Here is a 21,824-nt window from a genome sequence, read left to right as displayed (position 1 = left end):
AGGTCCGAATTTCGACTTCCGAGTTGCCTGGAATGCAGCATTATTCTTCTTTCGTTCTCATTTCCATCACTCTATTTTTTTAATGTAAATAATTCTAGTTCAACAACCTCTGGACGCAAGGCAAAATGGAACTAAGCAGTGATTATGGGGGGGAAAAACATGATGCCCTGAATTGAAAAAAAGTATATATTATATATATGTGTATGATGTAAAATTCTAAAATGAAATTCAATAAAAATGAGAAAATGATGTACATATTTGTATTTTTTTTTTTTTTCACTTTCACAACTTTACGGAACAGAATTCCGACTGAAAGAAACAGGGTTATGATTTGTTTTATACGTTGTTTTATTCAAGCAGTGCATCAGAGTCAAGAGTTGAAATGTGTTATCCTTATTTCTCAGTCCTCGTCTTTGAATTTGACCTGATAGGGCTCCCAATAAGCTGCTTCTCATCCCAGTATTAAGGCACAGTCCGTACGCAGCTCAGGGGAACTCCCAGACCAACTGGCATTCCCCTTGTTGCCACTGGGTTAAATCAGAAGAGGAAAACTCATGCTCGTAATACTTGATGTGGAGGTAAAAAAAAGTCATTTAAAAGTTGCTAAATTAAAAGTGAAAGTGTGCTAGTCATTCCCCCTGGAATCATTATTTTGGATTGATCTTGATTTTGTGTGTGTGTGTGTGTGTGTGTGTGTGGTTGAGGCAGCACTGTCATGGTCACTGTGTTGCCCAGACAACCGTTATTATTGAGTGAGCAGGAGCATCAATGGGGATGAAGCCGAGCGCAGGGTCCCAGATTTCAAATGGAATGTGCTCCTCGCGCCTAAAACACACACGTTTGTATTGTAACAAAACATTTCATATCACAGTTCAACTGCAATAATATGGCTAGTATGCTGGTCAGTAGGTTCAAATATTTCATCAGAATATACAATACTCACAAACAGTTAGGGCTATCTGGCTTTCGGGTGAAAATTAATGTTTCAGTACAGAAAGTACTGAAACACGGAACTATACGCATTAAATAGTCACATTAAGTTCATCTGTAAAGGCGATAGTGGATTTTAGGTTCATCCTGAAATTTCACCCAAAAGCCGTATATCCCTGACTTTTTGTGAGTAGTGTCTTGTCTCGCTCACCTGTTCAGAACTATGATGACGAGTGCACCATCAGAGCGCATGAACACAGAGCTCTCCAGGGTGGAGGCCTTGCTGTACGACACGCCCAGACGCTGAGACCCCTCCCACAAGAACTTGCTGTGAGGGTGGAATAAAAAAAAAAAGAGTAAAGGTCAACATGTCACACCATGGACACGTTTATTGGGCATATATAATGCTGTTAACCCAGCCATGTGCGTCTTCAGCCGCTGGAGTAGTAACTCAAAGTCTTCCATTATCAGGTACAAGAGTAGTTCTACTGAAATCAACTTCAGATACCTTAGGAATAACTATACTGATGACACGGGTAAATAAAAAAAACATGTTACAGTCGTAAACACGGCACTCTCACGGATAGAGTGACAAACTAATACAGTCTGCAATATATGCACCTTATAGGATGATATGAGTACATGGTTTTAACTGAGCGCAGTGCATTTCAATCCAAAACAATCCCTTACGCTCATGCCACTCAAACCTGTGCAGCAGGTTTTCCACCTCTCTGCACACGCAGCAGCTGTTTACAGCCACCTGTGGGCCGTGGCGCTCCTGTCCAGCTGAATGAGGTGGGATAAAGCACAGCTAGACGGGGCACTACCTGAAGTGGCCCATGCTGTAGAACATGGGCTGCTTGTAGAACACGTCTTTCTCCTTGTCCACGATGACGGGGCTGTCCACGAAGTTCTTCACCCAGTTGGGCCCTCCACCAAGATCCAGAGCCAAGTTCCAGTCCGTCCAGCCTGTCACATAGTGATTTAAATCCTGAGCCACAGGTGGAGACAAAAACACCAGGAGATTAAAACGTGAGGCTTAAAAAATGGAACTTGGCCTAAACATCACTGTTCTAATTTAAGTCTAGAACAGTCTCGAGTCTTTTTACCTTCTAAAACATACACCTGTTACATGAAATAATGTGACAAAACAAGTTGTTGAGGAATGACAACAGAACTTAGTGTGCCAAAAGCAACATCAGATATGCATGCAGCTGTGCTGTTGTCCGCTAAATCCCTTAAACACAATCTACTGTCACTATCACTGGTTTGCTAAATTAGACTCTAGCAAAGTCTATCTGTTAAAAACAGACCTGTCTTCTAGTTATTCCACCTTATGTCTTTTATGTTAATTATTCTTTATTGCTTTCTTTTTATTTTTTATTTTATCATTATTACTATTATTATTATTATTACTCTTTGCTCATCTATGCTTTTATCTGCTATTACTGTCTAGTTTTTGTTTATGTAAAGCACATTGAATGACCTCTGTGTATGAAATGCGCTATATAAATAAACTTGACTTGACTTGACTTACTGCACTTACAGTATCTGAGTAGTCAGTGCACAATAGCACACACTGACTTGAAGAAAAGGCACCAATGAGCACTGATGAAGTTCTTTTCTATGATGTCCCATAGCATGGCTACCTATCCAGTGGCCCTATGATGACTGTGAAGTCGGTGCGTAATAGCATATTTACCTCTACAACCTATTGGGATTTACCTCACTAGTCAAACATGGCAAGTAACATTTCGGTGCCTGAAGCTATCAGAGACGTTGAAAGCAGTTATATATAATTGTATGTAATTATCTTTTTTTTCAGATCTTAAACAGCCTGGCCTATGGCTGAACTCAGGGCAATGAAATTGCAATCAAAGCACACACATTTAAAAAAAAGGCAGGACAAAAAGGCAAGTACTCAAACAAGAGAAAAGTCAGCTGCAACCAAAATTATGCTCCCAATTTTTTATTTGAAAAACCGCGACGTTTGCGGCCTGTAAGACCTTCCTCAGACGTCGAAACGTCACGTTTTTTCAAATAAAATATTGGGAGCATAATTTTGCTTGCAGCGGACTTCTCTCTTGTTTGAGTTCAGGGCCAGTGCTAGCCTGGAAAACCAGCGCCAACTGCTGAACGGCAAAATGTTTTGCCTGCATTTGGGTCTGGCCTCGGACCACTGTACATTTTGAAAACACTGCCCTGAATCTGGCAGATGGCAACTAAACCAATCACAACGCAGAGATGTGTTTTGAATCAACGCGGGCGAGGCAGAGGGCTCTGGGGCGGGGTTTTGAGGGAGCGTTGGCCTATAGGCACAGACACGGTTTGAAAGACAACGGGTTGTGCTCATCAACAATGTTCCGTTGTATCCATTCATCGAGGCCAGACTAAATTAGACATCCAATCCATTTAGGCTGGTTTATCAGGCTAGGCCAGTGCATCTCTATGATGCTATGATGCCAGGAGCACAGTTTCCTCTGATGTTGGTGGCATATCTGCCTCTCTGATGTCATGGCCGTATTCCATATGCCTCTTTGATGTCTTTGGTGTGCTTATCATTATAATGTCAGGAGGAGTGTATGTAAGTCTCTGATATTTTTGGCCCTATTGTTTTTACTTATATTATTATGCAATGGCTGTATATTAGCTACCACCATGATTTCATGGGCATACAGTAGTTACCTCTATGATGTCGTGGGCGTACTCCTCCGCTCTCTCCCAGCTGCCGAGCTTCACGCCGCGGTCCAGCGGGCTGAACCCAGCGCAGGCCTCCGTCCCGAACAGGAAGTACTCAGGGAACAGGTGATGTGTGGTGCCCAGGCTGAGCTCGGCTGGTGCCAACCAGTCCATGTACCAGTGCACCCCGATTCCATGGATGTAGCGGGCAGCGTGAACGTCACTCAGGACCTGGAGGAGAACAGGTGAGTCTGATGACCAGCACACTCTGGATGCTCTAGCTGTTCTGCATTAAAGGGGTAATGTGTCTCATCACACTCTGGATGCTCTAGCTATTCTGCATTAAAGGGGTTATGTGTCTCATCACACTCTGGATGCTCTGGATGCTCTAGCTATTCTGCATTAAAGGGGTAATGTGTCTCATCACACTCTGGATGCTCTAGCTGTTCTGCATTAAAGGGGTTATGTGTCTCATCACACTCTGGATGCTCTAGCTATTCTGCATTAAAGGGGTTATGTGTCTCATCACACTCTGGATGCTCTAGCTATTCTGCATTAAAGGGGTTATGTGTATTCAACTCATCACACTCTGGATGCTCTGGGTGCTCTAGCTATTCTGCATTAAAGGGGTTATGTGTCTCATCACACTCTGGATGCTCTAGCTATTCTGCATTAAAGGGGTTATGTGTAGAATTCAACTCATCACACTCTGGATGCTCTGGGTGCTCTAGCTATTCTGCATTAAAGGGGTTATGTGTCTCATCACACTCTGGGTGCTCTAGCTATTCTGCATTAAAGGGGTTATGTGTCTCATCACACTCTGGATGCTCTAGCTATTCTGCATTAAAGGGGTTATGTGTCTCATCACACTCTGGATGCTCTAGCTATTCTGCATTAAAGGGGTTATGTGTCTCATCACACTCTGGATGCTCTAGTTATTCTGCATTAAAGAGGTTATGTGTATTCAACTCATCACACTTTGTCCTGAATGCTCCACTAAATGCCTTGTACTGTATGTGTGAACACACCTGGTCAAGTCGATTTAGATTCTGATTGGATACTGCACTGATTTAGATTCTGATTGGATACTGCGATGATTTAGATTCTGATTGGATACTGCACTGATGTAGATTCTGATTGGATACTGCACTGATGTAGATTCTGATTGGATACTGCGATGATTTATGATTGAATGAATGAATGATGGAGTACTGAGAGAAGGTTTAGGCGAAGCTAGCTGGTTAGCTAGTTAGCACACTCTGTTTTTGTGGAAATCAGGACAACAAATCATAAATATTCTGTCTCTATTTTAGGGTAATATCTCAATGTTTTAAACTAAAAATACAACAAGTAACACCTTTAATTTGAGTTTCACAGTCCGTCTGTTTGTTTCTTCATACAGTAATCAAGCTCTACATCAATCCATCTGTCTATCCATCCAACATACTCCTGCCTGTTTACTTTCCATTTTTAATGGCCGATTATGAATCAGTAGTTAACAGGTCGGTCCACTCTCTCACCACTTTAGCCCAATGAGGCAGCAGAAGTCTCTGGTCATCCAGGATGATCACTTGGGTCTTAGGAAACGCTGAGGCATGAAGGGCGGGACCCAGATCCATGGCCACCCAATCACGTTGTGTTTCGGGCCTGAAACCCAGGGCCTGGAAGCTGTAATTGGTCATCTCACCCGCGGAGGGCTCGTTGCCCGTGGTCACTGCCCAGAAGGACAGATTAAACTTCCCGTATTCCTCAAGGAACCTGCACCAACCGACGTGGAAACAGAAGAAGAGAGAGCGACTGGAAATCAACCATGAGAGTTAGAGTACTAAACCAATGAACCTCAGGTAATAGAGTTATCGAGAGTCACATAGCAGCAACTATGTGGGGAAAAAAACATTCCTAAACAAACCCAAATGCAGACAGGAACCCAGTTATACGTTTGCATGGTTCCAAAACTATGACACAGGAGAACAGATAACCCTCTGAAAGCCTTCGCATGACCAACACCACTAAGCTCCAGGCCGGGTGAGTAACTCCTCACCTGACATAGTACTGAGCCCAGGTCTTGTACTCCTCACCTGACATAGTACTGAGCCCAGGTCTGGTACTCCTCACCTGACATAGTACTGAGCCCAGGTCTTGTACTCCTCACCTGACATAGTACTGAGCCCAGGTCTTGTACTCCTTCCCTCCTGGTTGGCCCTTCAGGGATCCCTTGCCAATGAGTGCACCGTTGGTCTTCATCCAGGCGGGGGCGCTCCAGGCACTGGCCAGCAGGGACAGCGGTTTAGGGGACATTGCCTGGGCCTTCTGGATCAGTGGGATCTGTAGAGGGGGAGGGAGAGAGAGGGAGAGGGAGAGGGAGAGGGAGGGAGAGAGAGAGAGAGAGAGGGAGAGGGAGAGGGAGAGGGAGGGAGAGAGAGAGAGAGAGAGAGAGAGAGAGAGAGAGAGGGAGAGAGGGAGAGAGGGAGAGAGAGAGAGAGAGAGAGGGAGAGAGAGAGAGAGAGAGAGAGAGAGAGGGAGAGAGGGAGAGAGAGAGGGAGAGGGATAGGTCAGGCTGAACCAAAACAAGAATCATTCACTCAGTCCAACAGCAGATTACACTGATATGAACACTGAACTACACTTCCACAGCCTGGGAATACCCATACAAACCAGTGGGATCCCTGTTAATTTCACTGCTAGTTAGGTCTCTGGAAGTGCTGGAAGTCGTAAGTCAACGATCCCTTTCCCGACCCACTCTTCTCTTTATTGAGAAGGGTCTGGTGTCAACAAGGCTCATCCACATAATCAAGGTAACTGGCTACACCAGACATGAGAGCAGCGCTGACATGATGCACCATGGAGAATTGGAAAGCAAAAAAAAAAAAAGGGTCAGTGTTCTATTTTAGGTTTTCCTCAGCACATATGCTCCTCAAACTCATTTCTTTCACATCCCCTTACGTGACATCAGCCTGTACCTCAGAACCACTGAGCCGACAATGCATCTGACCGACAGCTGTGTGCTTCTCAAACCAGGAACAGACAAGCCATGACCTTCTTCCTAAAATTAATTCTGATAATGCCGTGCATGTCCTGGCCATTGCCAATCTCTCCGTATTCCCCAACACCAAAGTAAGTCCTAATTTGCATAAGCTGCTGACACAATGATTGGCATGTGTGTACCTTCATCTTGATGTCCTCAGCAGACAGAGTGAAGTTGTTCAGGTCGTAGTCCCCTGGGGTGTCAGCGTAGGTGTAAAGACGCGTGGAGAAATCACAACTGGCCATGGGAACTCGTACCACACTGTACCCAATGCCTTGGGTAAGAAATGCAGAGGGAGAGGGCAAGACGAATGGAATGCATTTATATAGAAATATGTATAAAAACACTTAAAAATACTTGACGGGTGAGTCGACGGTGACGGGTGAGTTCGTAACACATTCACAGCAGCTGTCATAAACTGCACATAAAGCATTCGTGACTGTTTTATGAGACATGACTCAACATTCATACCAAACCTTTCATAAATGTGGAAGACAGAGCGATGACAACACACACACAGACAGACAGAGAGAGAGAGAGAGAGAGAGAGAGAGAGAGAGAGAGGGAGAAAGAGAGAGAGAAAAAAAAAACTGCTCCCATGGTTTTACCTTCAGGAGCAAAGTACTGTCTGAGCAGCTGGTTCTGGGCGCCACCTGACAGGGACAGGATGTTGATGGCAGCTGAGTCAGTCATGGCACCCCCAAAGCCTTTGATCTTCTGGTACTTCTGATAGGGGACGATGGTGAGCCTCAGAACTGAAACCAGGAGTGGCAGACACACACACAGACTGAGGAGTGTATGGAGGACTTTTACTTAGATTTACTTACACCTAAAAGTAGATGGGTTGGTTTGGCCACCAGTAGAAGCAAGTACAAGTATAACATAGAAGACTAGTTCAACTAAGATATTAAGTACACAGGACTGGCATAAAGTGAACCAACAATGATGGAACATCTTCCAATGATGTCTTCACTACAGCCCACTTAAATAGCAGCAAGGGGCAGCCGTGGTGTATTGGTTAGCGCATCGGGCTTGTAACCGGAGGGTTGCCGGTTCGATCCCCGACCAGTCCACCACGGCTGAAGTGCCCTTGAGCAAGGCACCTAACCCCTCACTGCTCCCCGAGCGCCGCTGGTTGGGCAGGCAGCTCACTGCTCTGGGTTGTGTGATTCACCTCACTGTATGTTCACTGTGTGCTGTGTGTTCACTAATTCGGTTAAATTGGGTTAAATGCAGAGAAAAAGTATATATTCAAAAAAATATATATTCAAGCACATAAAAGCCCAAGGACAAGTGAGAATGCAGGTGTAGCCTACTGGGGCTGCAGAGGAGAGTTCAGAGTTGCTCACCTGCCCCCGTGCTGTTCTTCAGCACCTGCCCCTGCCCCCCTGCCAGTCGGCTGCCCTCTTTGTTGCTCATGTAGCTCATGAATAGGCCCACCGGGGGTACTTGCGGGGACCTCACCGAGTCGCAGTATGAGGCATTGCATTCACACACCACCGATCCGTGGCCAAAGTTACGAGCCACACACTCATCTTGGTACACTGGACACAGATGCAGTACAGGAGACAAAGACAGATAAGTACAATGACAAGACAACAAAGAATTGTTCATTCATTGACATAGTAATTTGGGCTTAGTTTATAGTAGAGGTATAGATTAGTTCCAGAAATTACTTAAGAAACAGAACGCATGCGCACTCCTATCGGCACTGTTGCAGTATGAGCATTACAAGTTGCAGTTTGGGTATGACAACATCCAGTTGATCATTATTGCAGGAAAAACAAGTATGCAAGCATGCAAATAAATTATTACAGGTTTCCTAGCCAAAAACAAACCTCTGCTGGTAGCTGAAGCGCCGATACAGACAACAAATAGGATACTAGTCAGTCCCATAGTTACTGTTAAACTATAACTTTTGAGACAAACTTCCAGGTTTTGGCTCCGACGCTTACATGTTACCTCCCCGACTTGCGCACTCAGTAGCCTATAACAACCGCGAAATAATAATTTTATTTTTTCATCCAATTAGATTAGATCAGCTCACATCACTTGGTATTTGTGTGGTCGGAAGGAACAAACGTACGCCAGTCATGCACTGTTTTTAAACATTTCCGGGTTTCCTGTCCACTGTAGTCATATGACCAGACAGACTACAACCAATTACGTCACGTTACTGGTTTTGGAGACGCACCTTAGGTCAGATACCCCAAATGCCGTAACAATCACACAGGCCTACATAGCCTGCTCTTTAAGAGGAAAAATTATTTCACATTTAGGCTACCAACTGGCAGAGGACCTGGTTACTGCCAAACACGTTTTGTATTGCAAATAAGATTAAAGATGTCAGATTTGTCACACATTGATATGACATTGATAACAAATGCTGAACCAGAATCAACACACCTATTGGCAGTATCTAAATTCAATATAAGGAATGTTATTATGTGAATTAATAATTGATCTCACACAGATAAGTTAAGCTACACTACATTCAAGTGTAAATTTAAAGAATGTATCAAAACTCTGACATTTATTAACAGCAAAAAGAGGAACAGAACCGTGAAACTGGTCTTTGCAAAGAGGAATGATGTATTGCGTTATTTTATTTTTTATTGTTCTATTTCCTTTTATTAACCATCAGTTACTACAATCTTACTTCTCTGTTCACTAGATACCACACTTGTCTGCTGATCCTACTGTATATATTTGAACTTTCTCGAAAGGTTCATTACAAAAAGAACCTGGAGCCAGACCTTAGATATGCAGGTGAGCATCCACTTTGCTTGAGGTCACTTTCCTCTTCTCTGCCGACAACAGGTAGCAGTATGACATTAATGTCAATGATTATATTCGTGGAGTCTGATAGACATTTATTGAATAATTTTGTGATGCTAACAGCAGGCCCCAGAATTACACTTTTGATGTATTTGTAATGATCAGTATAATATACAACAGCTGATATCTACTGCTTGTTTCATCAGAAGAGTTTAAGAGCACTCACATGTTTTCTCATAAGTATTTTAATACAAAAGAAATGAACATGCAACACCACGTACAATTTACAGAACAAGTGGCCTACACATGATTATGAGCGCTCAAAGCACTGCTGGCTCTGGTCTGGCGCAGACGTGGTGTGGATCTGGCCCGGCACTGGGAAACACTTTCTGATCCTTTTCAGAGACGCAAGAGCAATGCAGGTATTCTGATGTACATCACGCTAACACGTATTTGTTTGTCTGAACTTCTGTCTGTTCATGGCTGCCTGGACGTCACAGCGAAGCGCATATTCTCTCAAAGACGGTGGGGTTTCTGTGGCTGAGGAAGATGAGTTCTCTCTTCCCTTCTTCTGTTCGGCCTGCAGGGAGGAGAGGGACATGGAGACCTGAGATCACTTTATTCAAACACTCAACAAAAAGTAGGAATTCACACATGCACGCACATACAAACAGGCACGCACGCACACACACACACACACACTCATACACACACTCACACACTTACTATGTGAATGCTGTAGCCAATTCCGGTCTAAGTAATACAGATAACAACTCTCAAATTCCTTCTCACTGTAATTGGAGACTGGGACCGGGACAAAGGGATCCATGTTATCAAAACCGTCCTGTGGAGCAGAGCACAGAAAACACACACACACACACACACACACACACACACACACACACACACACACACACAAATGTCAAACATTTTTACTTAGTGTTCCACATAATAATACTTAGTTATTCCACTCCTGCTATGAGAACAAGGATTATATTTATATTTCATCATAAACTATAATACCTAAAAGCACAGGCATCAGCTACAGTGTGTTCAAAATCATATTCTTCTTCAAAAAAGTTTCTTATTCACAGTCTTGAAGGAAAATGTTTCTTATCGTTCATTTAGTGCACTTAAAACATACACACTCAGTAACCCTTTAGAAGTTCGTATTAGCAGTTATCAGAGGACAGTTATTAGTACAGAGATCCATTTCAGTCCGCAGGTCTGACCAGCGGGCAGTGAGATGAGAGGAGTCCTGACCTGTCCAAGTAGCTCCTGGGGCAAGAAGGCACTTTTGGGTTGGAACAGGGACCCCGTCTGGGACAGAGAGGAGATGATAGCCCCACCAGTCTGGAGGGGGCAATAAGAAAGACAACAAGAAAGAAAGAAAGAAAGAAAGAGAGACGAGAGTGACAGAGAGAGCCAGAATAGAGAGAGAGAGAGAGAGAGAGAGAGAGAGAGAGAGAGAGAGAGAGAGAGAGAGAGAGAGAAGGAAGGAAGGGCAAAGGTGGGAAGAAAAGAGTATAGAGAAAGATGAGTGAATGTGTGATTTTGGCTACTGTGGCAGAATGCACCCCTGCAGAGGTGCCAGTAAGACCAAGGGACATGTGTGAGGTGCTCGTACCCAATCGTTCTTCACCATCTTCCTCAAGTTGTGGATCAGGGTCAGCTCCTCTGGAGCCACCTGGGCAGGACAGAGACCATGGGGAAAGGAGGGAGCAAGAGAGAGAGAGAAAGATAGAGAAAAAAAGGGAGAGGGAGAGAGAGAGAAAGAGAGAGATGATTTATACTTTGTATAGGTTATGGTTTATATTGACTGTTGTGTGTTTTGTTACTGTAGGTCTTATGTTTGTTATGGCCAGTTGGGACACATACATAAAACTTATTATAATAACATAATAACAGTTGGGACACAACCATAATAACGTATTACAATAACATAATAACAATTGGGACACATACATAAAACTTATTATAATAACATAATAACAATTGGGACACAAACATAATAACTTGAACTAATGACCCTGAACCAACTGGAGGTTTGAGGTAGTGATGACAACCACTGTACACGACTGTGAGCTGATCCCATACTTGCACACAGTCCACACACACACCCACACTCACTCACTCACCACACTTTTGTCCTCCTTCTTGAGTGAGGTGCGGCCCCAGAGTGCGTTGATGCCGTCCACCGCCACGGCCAGCCTCAGGGGGCGCTGTTGCCCCCCCTCCTCCAGGGGCGCCCCCCCCGCCTGCAGCCGCAGCTCCTTCAGCAGCGCCCCCACCACGTCACTGCTGCTGCGCACGCGACTCACCCCCTGGGGGCGCACCAGCACGGGAGCACGTTACACACATGACTATGGGCCGGGCGCCTCTCATTTGTCTTTTTATCTATCCTCCCTTCCTTCCTTCCTTCCTTCCTTCCTCGGTCCTCCAGCTCGGTCCCACTGATCTCTAAAGAACACTGGATAGACTATCCCATTGTTGCCGCCCCATCATTCTTTATCTAGATCAGTGGGAAGGAGGACCGAGGAAGGAAGGGAGGATAGCTAAACAGACAAATGAGAGGCACCCCATGAGCAAAGAGTGAATGAGAACAGGGAGGCCGCAAGGGGTCAGCGAGAAATAGAAGCAGAAGGCAAAGAAAGGAGAGTTTTCAGGTGGTCGGTACGTCCGTGTGTGTCCTTTCGTGTCTCGAGAATGAGATATCTCAAGAATGCCTCAAGGCACATGCTTTACATTTGATGCAGATTTTCAAAGATTGAAGTCATTGTATTTTGGATGTGAAAGATCAGAGTTCAAAGCAATGTCACAAATGGCACAGGAAATGATGCAAGCAGCTGAAATGAGGCAAGAGCCCACGCTGTTGATGGCAGAGAGGAAGTGAGGCGCTTACCTGGTCCACCAGCTCCGCCAGCGTGCTCCCCTCCTCAGTGCTCTCTCTCTTCGTCCACACGTACCGCTGCGTAGTCTTCAGCTGCCACACACACACACACACACACACACACACACACACACACACACACACACACAGATTATTATTATCATCAGGCCTCACACATCACACAGCGTGCTGCCCTCCTCAGTGCTCTCTCTCTTAGTCCACACGTACCGCTGCGTAGTCTTCAGCTGCCACACACACACACACACACACACACACACACAGATTATTATTATCATCAGGCCTAATTAAACACATCAAAGGAGCCCCTGGACCTATGGACAGAATCTACAAAGTACAACAAGGTTTTACTCTACTACAGTAAATAAAGTAGGTTTAGCGCTCTTATAAGGGAATTAATACTACTCATACAGATATGTAGCGGTAGCCTGGATGCCAGACCGAAGTTTAGCCCCGCCTCCATTCTTTTCCTGCAGGGAACTTCGGTCTGGCACTGCTCCGTTCAGCTGCTACTATTCGAGATACACTTCGGCCCGGACCAATCACATTTCACAGGGCGGGCTTTACGTGATGATTGACATATGAACAGCAGTGACGTTCACGGTTGCATGCGTCCTCGTTCAACGAGTTGGGTGTGAGACCATGTTCGCTTAGGTTGATTTTGATTGCAACAGAAACGCTATGGCTATGAATGCATAATTTGTTCATGCAGTTTGGCCTTTCGTTTATCTTAGCTATTGAAACGGAGGTTTTATCACGGATTCGCACAACTATTTCTGAACACTTAGACCAACGAGGATATGTGGGAAAACTTCAGTTTCACTTTCACCCAGTTAAAACAGCATGTTTGGGTGATGTTGTTCCCGTTTGTTTAAAAATGTCTGTTTGCTCGTTGGGTTAACGACACACTTCCCCAGCTGTTCATTGCATACAGTTTGAAGGAATTATTTTTAAAAACGAAGGAGGATGTTTTCCATAGCCTACCCTGCTACATATTTCTGTCTTAGATTTCGCAGATACTGACAGCCAATAACTTGTTCTGTTTGGTTTGGTCTATCCAATGAGTGCAGAGCTATCCCCCCCGCACTGTATCGGTTGAATCACGCCCCATAATCGCAGCTGAATGGAGCAGTTTCAGACTCATATTCTGATAAGAATTGAGTATGACGTCGTCAGGCTAATGTAGCGGCTGATGAGATGATAAGATGTGGGCACATCCTACTGTACCATCCATTAGTGATCCGTGTAACTGCATGTCTAGATTTATTGCTTTTCCAGCAACTGTCAAAATGGCTGCCCTAAAATAAAAAGCAATAAAACAAATCTAATGTTATTCAGTAAGCTAATTATCTACCTTTGACAGGAGGGGCTCATTGGTGATTTTGAAGTTCCGCAGCCAGTGGGAGGCTTCTAGTGGCTGGTCAAAGCGTGAGGAGTGGAATGAGGATGGCAGGAGCTCTTTGCAGTTCTTCACCCACAGGTGAGCTTCACAGAGACAGAAACACATTATCCAATTGTATGTAAGCAAATCAATGTAACACAAAATGATACTTAAAATTAAAAAGGAAAACAACATTGAATAAAAAGTGAATGAAGATTGTCCCACCCCACCCACAACTTTCATATTTTGAGTTCAGTTATATGGGAGAAGAAAAATAGTACAGTATATTATAGTATCAGAGAGAGTTAAGCGGAGCAGTTAGATAGTAATGAAGGATCTTTGATAGTATAGTATAGCATATCTAATAGGATAGTCTGTAATGCTAAACACGCATGGCAAATTTGTGGCAGGAAGTCCTGTCCTGTAAACGCCAATCAAGATCCTGATCTTGCCTGGAATAGCCGCTGAAGAGCATTACTGAGATGGCTACCAAGGCCAAGGCCAGACTAAGGACTTAGTGGTGGTCAAGTTTATGTTTGTGTGTGCTGAGGAACTGACCATCAGGTATGTGTAACACCAGCCATCCCTGTGTGTAACAGTAGTGGACTGTGTGGCAGAGTGACATGGTCTTTCCACAGCCATTCACCCCATCTGCAGCACTAGTCAAGGACGACAACAACAACGACAACAACGACAACAACAACAACGACAACAACAACAACAACAACAACAACAACAACAACAACAACCACACAACACCCAACGCATAATAAATGCGATGTGATTTGTTGTTGAAAAGATACATAGCACGTAGCGCACAGCAGGCTTGCTGTAGTCGGCCTTCCTCAGGTGGGATATGAGGTCGAGGGCAGGCTGCCGCACCATCACACAACCCTCATTAAACGTCTTCATCTGCAGGACGACACAAACACACACCAGACACAACCCTCATTAAACGTCTTCATCTGCATCACAACACAAACACACACCACACACAACCCTCATTAAACGTCTTCATCTGCAGGACAACAAACACACACCAGACACACACATACCATGCACACAGGAAGAAATAAGGGTCATTCCACCTCAATTCAACAAATGCCTTCTGCTTGACCATCTCAGATTTCCTTCAAACTTTTACCACCTAAAGAGTAACCATTTAAACTAACTTAGCCAAAATATTAGATTGGTATACCTAATACATCAGAGAACATTTTTGAACATGGTACCCCCCTTCTGATTTTTGGCACATTGGCGCCCTCATCTAAATCTGCAGCAAAGTTCAGATGTCATTATCTCAAAAAGTTTTCAAGCTAAAGACTTTAAATTTTCTGTGAATAATGATTGCTACCTATAGATGCCACATATTCATTCGTAGAACGTATGTGTTGATACTGACTGTGTTTCAATCTTGTGAAATCAGAAGAAAAATTGCAGATTTTGTTCAACCCCCCACATTGGGTGCACCATTACACAATGTATAAACAAAATGTTTGGCAAATGGTTATGTCTCTCTACAGAAGTGTTTAAGCTGTCTTTGAAAAAGTAATTAAGAGGTGTCTATATTGCTTTTTTATTGGAAGTATTGTAACACAAAACTGAAAGATAATCAATTTGGATGATATTGTATCTCCCCATTACAGAGGTATGACAAGTTAAACCAATGAATAGAACACATCTCCAGAATGGACTTTCAGACTGTGACATTTCAAGATGGTAAGTAGCAATGCACAGTGCCAATCACTGGTTAGAGATTAGAAATATTAGAGAAATTTGACCTGAAATATAATAATATCCACATATGGAGCCATACCTGCAGCTGGAAGCGGTAGGGCAGTCCGTGTGGGAAGATGGTGCGCACATGGCCTGGTGGCAGGGTGTAGTACTGACCCATATGCACCTCAGCATGGCTGGCCTGGAGGGAGGATGGGGAGCACGTCAAACACACACACACACACACACACACACACACACAAGGACATTGCTCTACATGGAGTCAGTAACATTCAGCTATCACACATGTACGTTAAATATTGAAAATTATAATAATAATAATAATTTTAAAAAATAATAATATATTGATGGGCCAGTGCACATTCACTGGGCCTCCAGCACAGTAACAACAGCTATTCAATGAGCTACGAATAACGATATCCTTGAGCTCCTTACTGTGAGGTGTCAACGGTGTTGCAGCATTTGCACCTCCAACAGCATGGCACACCTGGTAACCTCCCCAAAACGCCCACAAATGCCCACAAATGCCCTTTAACGCCCACTAATGCCCGTACGTTTGTATGAAAGAATTGATGTGATGTGTGATATGTGCCTGTGGTCATGAAGTACTGGGTCAGCAGGCTGTGCATTGTGTGATGTGTGTGTTGTGTGATGTGTGTGTTGTGTGTGTTGTGTGTGTTGTGTGTTGTGTGTTGTGTGATGTGTGTTGTGTGATGTGTGTGTGTGGCTGTGACGCACTGGGTCACTCTCTCTGGTCCTGAAGAAAGACAGTTCTCTCGTCTCCCTAGGCTCCGCCTCCACAGTGAGGGCTTCCAGCTGCTGGCCACTCCCACTACTGTGTAGGTGCCTGGCTTGGGCCACCTGGTGATGATGAACCATACACCACACATGTAACGCATTAATTAGTGAAAGGTTCCATTAATGCATTGGTATATTGATATAGATTACTAGATCACTAGATCCACTGATGTTTCACTACACAAGTCAGCAACATCATGTACGAAAAATATGGCAATTCTCATCATGACAGCATCATCTCTCCTGTTAACAAATAAGTTACATACCTGTCGCAACCTCAAGGACAATCTGTGTAAACTCATGATCTACAAGGGGGGAAATATCATAATTACATCATGCAAACCAAGACAAAAGAATCAGTTTGACACACATACGGTTCGACAGCTTAGCAGCTTTGCAAGGTTTACAGAGGGTGAAGCAGGTCGAGTAAAAACACCAGCTGACGTTAGGTTAGCAAAATGTTTAACGTAAATTACAACAACAACAACATATGGACATTAAAACTGGAAAAATGACAGCTTGCCACATTAATAAAATACACATAGCAGGTGTTAAATGGCGGTTAACAACTACTGACATTGTATAACTGTGTTGTTAGCATCTGGAAGTCAACCGCTAGAAATCACATTGAGTAACAGGCTAATTTACGTTGCCTAAGCAGCAATGCAAGCTATGAATTAGTTGCTGAAATCAGTCCGACATTTTACCCTTGAAAGATGTTCATACAAGGAAACTAGTCACACACAGGACATCGACACTATGTTGAGAATTAACTCTAATTTAAAGTCACAACTTCAGCTGTCTTGTCACGACGCTAACCATGGAAGTGGCCATCTTTGACAAGATGAAACGGAAGTTACGTTAGGTTTATTTTCTATGTTTTGTAAAAAAAAATGACGTACTGCCATCTAGTGGTAAAATAGTCACTTGTCCTGTGTGAGAAGAGAAAAACCCTGAAACATCTGAGGTTGTTTTTAAGTTAGTTGATCACAACTAAAGTGAAGATCACAAGTCCTGTTAAGGATATTTTGTCGCTTGTTATCACTCACAAATGTTTACGTAATGTCGACATTTTCTTGCACTATATGCTAGTTATAATCCCTTTGTATATTGTTATAACAATAGGCCTACTGGTCTAAGAGAATTGTTTTTCTTTTTTTTCCTTAAATTTGTCTGAGGCCTACAAATAGGTTCTGTGGTGAAATGTACTGTATACAACTGAGATACATATTATTATGATTCTGACAACTTATTAACTAATGGCATTTCACAGTAATCTCTTTTTCCCCCTCCATATTAAAGATGTAACCAAATACATGAAAAAGCACAAACAAAAAAGAAAAAAAGATATGGGGTAAGACCTGTATAGACTCATACACAACTAAACTGTGCCTGTAAACAATGCATATGTGAGGATCCAGGTGACATGCGCTCTGTCCTGTGGTGCTGAGGATACAAGGATACTTAGAGCAGTGAGAGCATGGAAGAGTATAGGTGTTCCATCTGCAAACCTAATTCACATGCATACCACTTGGATGCATTCATCTTTCTGTGCTGATGTTGCAACTCAGTGCAGCAATGATTGTACTGTGATGGATGTTACAACTGATATCATTTTTGGAGTTTCTACAGGCTTGCAGAGTTTCATTGCATTTCAGTCTTCTACAGAAAATGTAATAAGAAGATTGCACAGGATATACACTCAATAAATGTTCATTTCAGTTATTTTACATCACATGCAATGTATTGAAGGCCAAGAGGACTGGGATCATTCAGACATTGGCCGGGTTTCCCAGAATCGTTAAGAAGCTCTTAAGTGCTAAGAACTTTTTAGGAGCGTTCTTAGAACATTCTTACAACGCTCCTAAGAAGTTCTTAGCACTTAAGAGCTTCTTAACGTGTTTGGGAAACCCGGCCATTGTTGGTAAACGTCATGTGTTCAAACTCAAAGGGTCATCTAATTATTTATCCTCCTCTATTACATACAGAGATTATATTCAGATACTTGAGTGAGGGTATTGTCCACACAGGAACATAAATTAATACTCATAAATCTGGCATGTGGATATAAATAACTATTTTATTAATATAAACAATACATCATAGTGTAGCCTAGAATTCATACAACAATATTGTTCAATGGAAAAATGAGGCAGCCATAGGCTACAAAGTTTTTCTGCACCAAGCTGTTGTTGGTTAATACTCTCTCAATTCTATGGATAATGGATGGTCAGATGTTTAAAAAAAAATCATGCCATTAAAGAGATTTGAAAATTATATTCAAATGCTTAAAATATCATGGATTTTCAACGCCCCCATCCAGCCTACAGTAGGCCTACATACACAAAACGCGCGCTCACAAACAAACAAGCAAACACCGGGAGAGCGGTGAATGTCACGGCGTTCGCTTGGGGTCCCGTGTTTATTATGATCGATTAGGTCAGGGCTCGGAGACCACGGACGCCGGATCAGAGTGACTGTCTGCACCGCTCGGCTCAGTTTAGCCCTCCGCGGCTATGGGAGCTCGCCGTTAAGCTCTCTTACGGACACCGGAGGACCGAGGTGCGTCCGGGGAGAGGGGGGCAGCACGAGGGATAGATCAAAATTGGATCCTAATTCGCTGATGTCGCCGCCATCTTGTTGATACTTTGCAGTCATCATTTCGTTACGTTTCCAAGTGCCTTACTTTTTTGCACTAAGATGCGCCCCTCGGCCACTAATTCCCGTTTTGTTTGAGGGTGTGTTATCACATTTTTTTAATGTCTATTTTGGTGTCATTTAAGCAAGCTACCACGGTGTTCAGGGAAGTGGTGCACTCCTGGGCACCGATGTTTTTCTGACACTTGCGACTTTTCTGACGTTTTAGTCGAGGTGTTCAGCGATTCCAGAAGACGATGGAATTTGGCGCATCTCACCTGCAGATCGCATGCGGACGATCGCAGGACAGATCCGTTTTGCGTTTCAAAGGATAATAGCCTATAAGACACATAAACAATCTGTGCAGGTTATTGAATTAAACCTCTAGTTAATCTGTTACCTTTCTATGCTTTGACTATCAATTGCAGAAGGAAATAGAAGTCTTAAGTTCACTGAGTAAGTCCAAATAGGCCATTAGTGCACTTCGTCAACGACTTTTTGCGAAATGTGTTTCTCTCGGTTCCCATTTCTGACCTTATAGGTGACACTTAAGGATGCAGTAGCTCGACAAGTCCACAGTCGTATCTGAGCGGTTATAACTGTCCCTGACTTGTCTGTTTTCTTCGTCTTTGCTCGAATTGGCTGCGACCTACAAGCCGTCGAGGGAGGCTGTAGCCTATCTTGAGCGGCCTCTGTTGTGTACGGTAGCTAGTCTTGAGATCGAAGTATCCTATGATTTAAAGACTGAGAATATCCATGAATACCCTATTCTCTGACACGACTAAGTAACCAGCGGGCCTATAATTAACTGCGTCGGAATCAGTTAAGCCGATACTAGACGCACAGCAAGAAATCACTTCTTTGAGTTGTTTACGAAACTTGTCATAACACACATTTACTCAGTAGTTATTGCACGGAAGCTATGCAGGACTTAACCGTCCAGTTCATCCCTCCTCCTCAATCCATATCTGCCTGCCAACGTGGTGGAGATCTCGGTACACAATGTACGACCACGCTTTTGATGTAAAACAACTGCGCAAGAGATGGAGCGAGGGGGAGAGAGCGAGGAGTGGGAGGGAGGAGAGAGTGTGCTGTTGCACAATGTGTTTTATTAATCCACTGTAACACGGAATGGACTTAAGCACATACATTCTCTCCCTCATGTGAGCTGTTCTCGTTTATTTAACTGCACGGGTAAGGCAACGATTTCTGAAACTGATGCTATGTCCGGAATTTTGCTTTGACTATTGCCTTCACGTAGAGTATGGCTACGCACTGCAAGTGAAATGGCGTAACTTATTTATAAACGGTAGCCTAACAGGCAAGCATGGCAAACCTGGATGAGAATCTGGTTCATTCAAGACTGAATGCTCCGATAGGCTGTAGTCTTTGAGATGGTGTTTTGGATAGAGATGTTGTTGTTATGCGGGGTAATTGTGTTGTCATTAATGACTCTAAATATGGGCAATGATGCGATTATTAGGCTTAGTGACAGTAAGTGATCTGACTCATTCCCACCCACTCTCTATCTAAGGGAATTAAATGATAGCGCTTCTTCGCATCATGCTCCTCAATAATTGTCTCCCTCCTTTCCATCAACCTGTCAGAGTTAACATGTTCTCCCCATTTTCTCCCGTTTGGTTAATTACGCATGATCTCGCCGTCTCAAATCCGGGAATTATTTGGCTGTAGGCTACCATCACTTTCTTTCCCAAGTTTTGAGCCTGCGTGCACGTCATCGGTGTTTTCCTCTGTGTTGTAGTGAGACTATGTGTTATTGATTGAACCCCAGTTCACCCATGCTGTTTCGTTTCCCTCTCCTTCGAGTAGCCATACCTCTCTCTGTCTGTCTCTTCTCTGCCTCTATTTTTGGACTTTCTCCCCCCCCCCCCCCCCCTCTATCTAGGTCAATGATGAGGTGGGGATGTGCTTGTCTCATTGCTCAGCTAAAGGGCATCTGTTAGTTGTCATTGCAATTGTCACTAAGAGCCAAATAGCTGCTTTCTGCCCCCTGTGATGCTACCGTATTTATATAACATCAAGGCTGTGCTACATGACTGGCTCAGTATACTCTCTCAGTAGAAGGATGATGCATCTGAGAAGGGGACTGTCCACCTGTGTTTTCAATTCTCACCTCACTGATTTGCTGTTGTCTATCTTTCAGTCAGATTGTAAGATACAGTTGAGGGGAGAGAGAGATTTAGCCAGTAGGGAGCATCCGGTACACTAGTATTTACTTTCCCGCCCGTATCGGAGTATACGGTGTGTGTGATGTTAGAGCTTGTTTGTTGTATCATAGTTGTCAGCCATGGTTGAGTTGAAGTCAAGCTGAATAGATCTGGGGCAAGATTTGGATTTGGAAGGGAAGATAAGGAGAGTGTGTGTTGTGAGCATGTTGAAATCATGCAAGGTGGAGAACTAAGAGAGGACAGAAGAGGAACAAAACAATGAAACTTTGTCTTTATTTCCCAATGGAGGGCTGAAGAATGTGAGTTTGTAAAAAGACAGATGTAAGATAGTTTGATATGACTCTAGAGACAGGAAGAATGAATGGGTGTGTTTCAGTAGGAAAAAAACATGAAACTCTGAAGCAGTGGGCGCGAGGGAAGGATAGCGTGTGTGTCTTGGCAGTGTTTTTAACTGGCTCTGGGAGAGATAGGGGTTGAGATAAAAAGCTGGCAGGCCTGGAGAGGGGGAAGCAGTGGCTGTGCTGCCTCTGTGTGGTGTGTGAACTCAGCTCGATGGAATTGCATTTTATCTGATGTCTTAATAAGGATCAGCTAAAAATGTCACACTCAGTTCCACACAGATGAGGCAAAGCTGAAGCACATTTCCAAAAGTCTGGTTTAGCCTGCTTCCAAAAATATGAATTGCCTTCCTCAGTGAAGGGCAGTGTGGGGGGGAGAGGAATGAATGAAATGTTGAGTAAGAAAGAAAATAAGCGAGGCATG

General features: G+C 43.6%; 4 protein-coding genes across 7 annotated transcripts in view; 2 read left to right on the top strand and 2 right to left on the bottom strand.

The window, feature by feature from the left end:
- The window catches only part of rnf115a (ring finger protein 115a), a 9,023-nt gene extending 8,770 nt beyond the window's left edge, over positions 1 to 253 (top strand). Inside the window, exon 9 of the mRNA XM_062538088.1 lies at positions 1 to 253. This exon is cut by the window's left edge and continues 2,103 nt beyond it. The gene's annotated coding sequence lies outside the window, so the exon portion shown is untranslated.
- Positions 254 to 330: 77 nt separating this feature from the next.
- gba1 (glucosylceramidase beta 1) lies at positions 331 to 8,745 on the bottom strand. Its single transcript, XM_062538087.1, has 10 exons — positions 8,473 to 8,745; positions 7,984 to 8,178; positions 7,243 to 7,389; positions 6,775 to 6,908; positions 5,762 to 5,934; positions 5,130 to 5,367; positions 3,616 to 3,840; positions 1,758 to 1,921; positions 1,142 to 1,258; positions 331 to 825 (listed from the first exon to the last, which is right to left on the bottom strand). Exons 1-10 carry the CDS (start codon positions 8,528 to 8,530, stop codon positions 720 to 722), a joined length of 1,557 nt encoding a protein of 518 aa, XP_062394071.1. The 5' UTR covers positions 8,531 to 8,745; the 3' UTR covers positions 331 to 719.
- Positions 8,746 to 9,641: 896 nt separating this feature from the next.
- dap3 (death associated protein 3) lies at positions 9,642 to 17,081 on the bottom strand. Its single transcript, XM_062538084.1, has 13 exons — positions 16,944 to 17,081; positions 16,503 to 16,541; positions 16,177 to 16,299; positions 15,518 to 15,619; positions 14,505 to 14,613; positions 14,260 to 14,352; positions 13,675 to 13,805; positions 12,315 to 12,395; positions 11,551 to 11,736; positions 11,040 to 11,099; positions 10,676 to 10,765; positions 10,139 to 10,256; positions 9,642 to 9,992 (listed from the first exon to the last, which is right to left on the bottom strand). The coding sequence occupies exons 2-13, from the start codon at positions 16,536 to 16,538 to the stop codon at positions 9,907 to 9,909; spliced, it is 1,215 nt and encodes a 404-aa protein (XP_062394068.1). The 5' UTR covers positions 16,539 to 16,541; positions 16,944 to 17,081; the 3' UTR covers positions 9,642 to 9,906.
- A 1,567-nt stretch (positions 17,082 to 18,648) lies between these two features.
- The window catches only part of LOC134082394 (histone-lysine N-methyltransferase ASH1L-like), a 33,556-nt gene continuing 30,380 nt past the window's right edge, over positions 18,649 to 21,824 (top strand). For 2 of the 4 annotated variants that reach the window (XM_062538079.1, XM_062538077.1), the window contains exon 1: positions 19,717 to 20,067. The gene's annotated coding sequence lies outside the window, so the exon portion shown is untranslated. Of the gene's footprint in view, positions 18,975 to 19,716; positions 20,068 to 21,824 lie in introns of those variants that run through there. The other 2 variants (XM_062538080.1, XM_062538081.1) reach the window with 2 other exon arrangements.

Source organism: Sardina pilchardus, chromosome 6, assembly GCF_963854185.1.
Source record: "Sardina pilchardus chromosome 6, fSarPil1.1, whole genome shotgun sequence".
Lineage (NCBI taxonomy): Eukaryota > Metazoa > Chordata > Actinopteri > Clupeiformes > Clupeidae > Sardina > Sardina pilchardus.
Note: the sequence above shows the minus strand (reverse complement) of the source record. Positions and strands in the feature narration are given on the sequence as shown.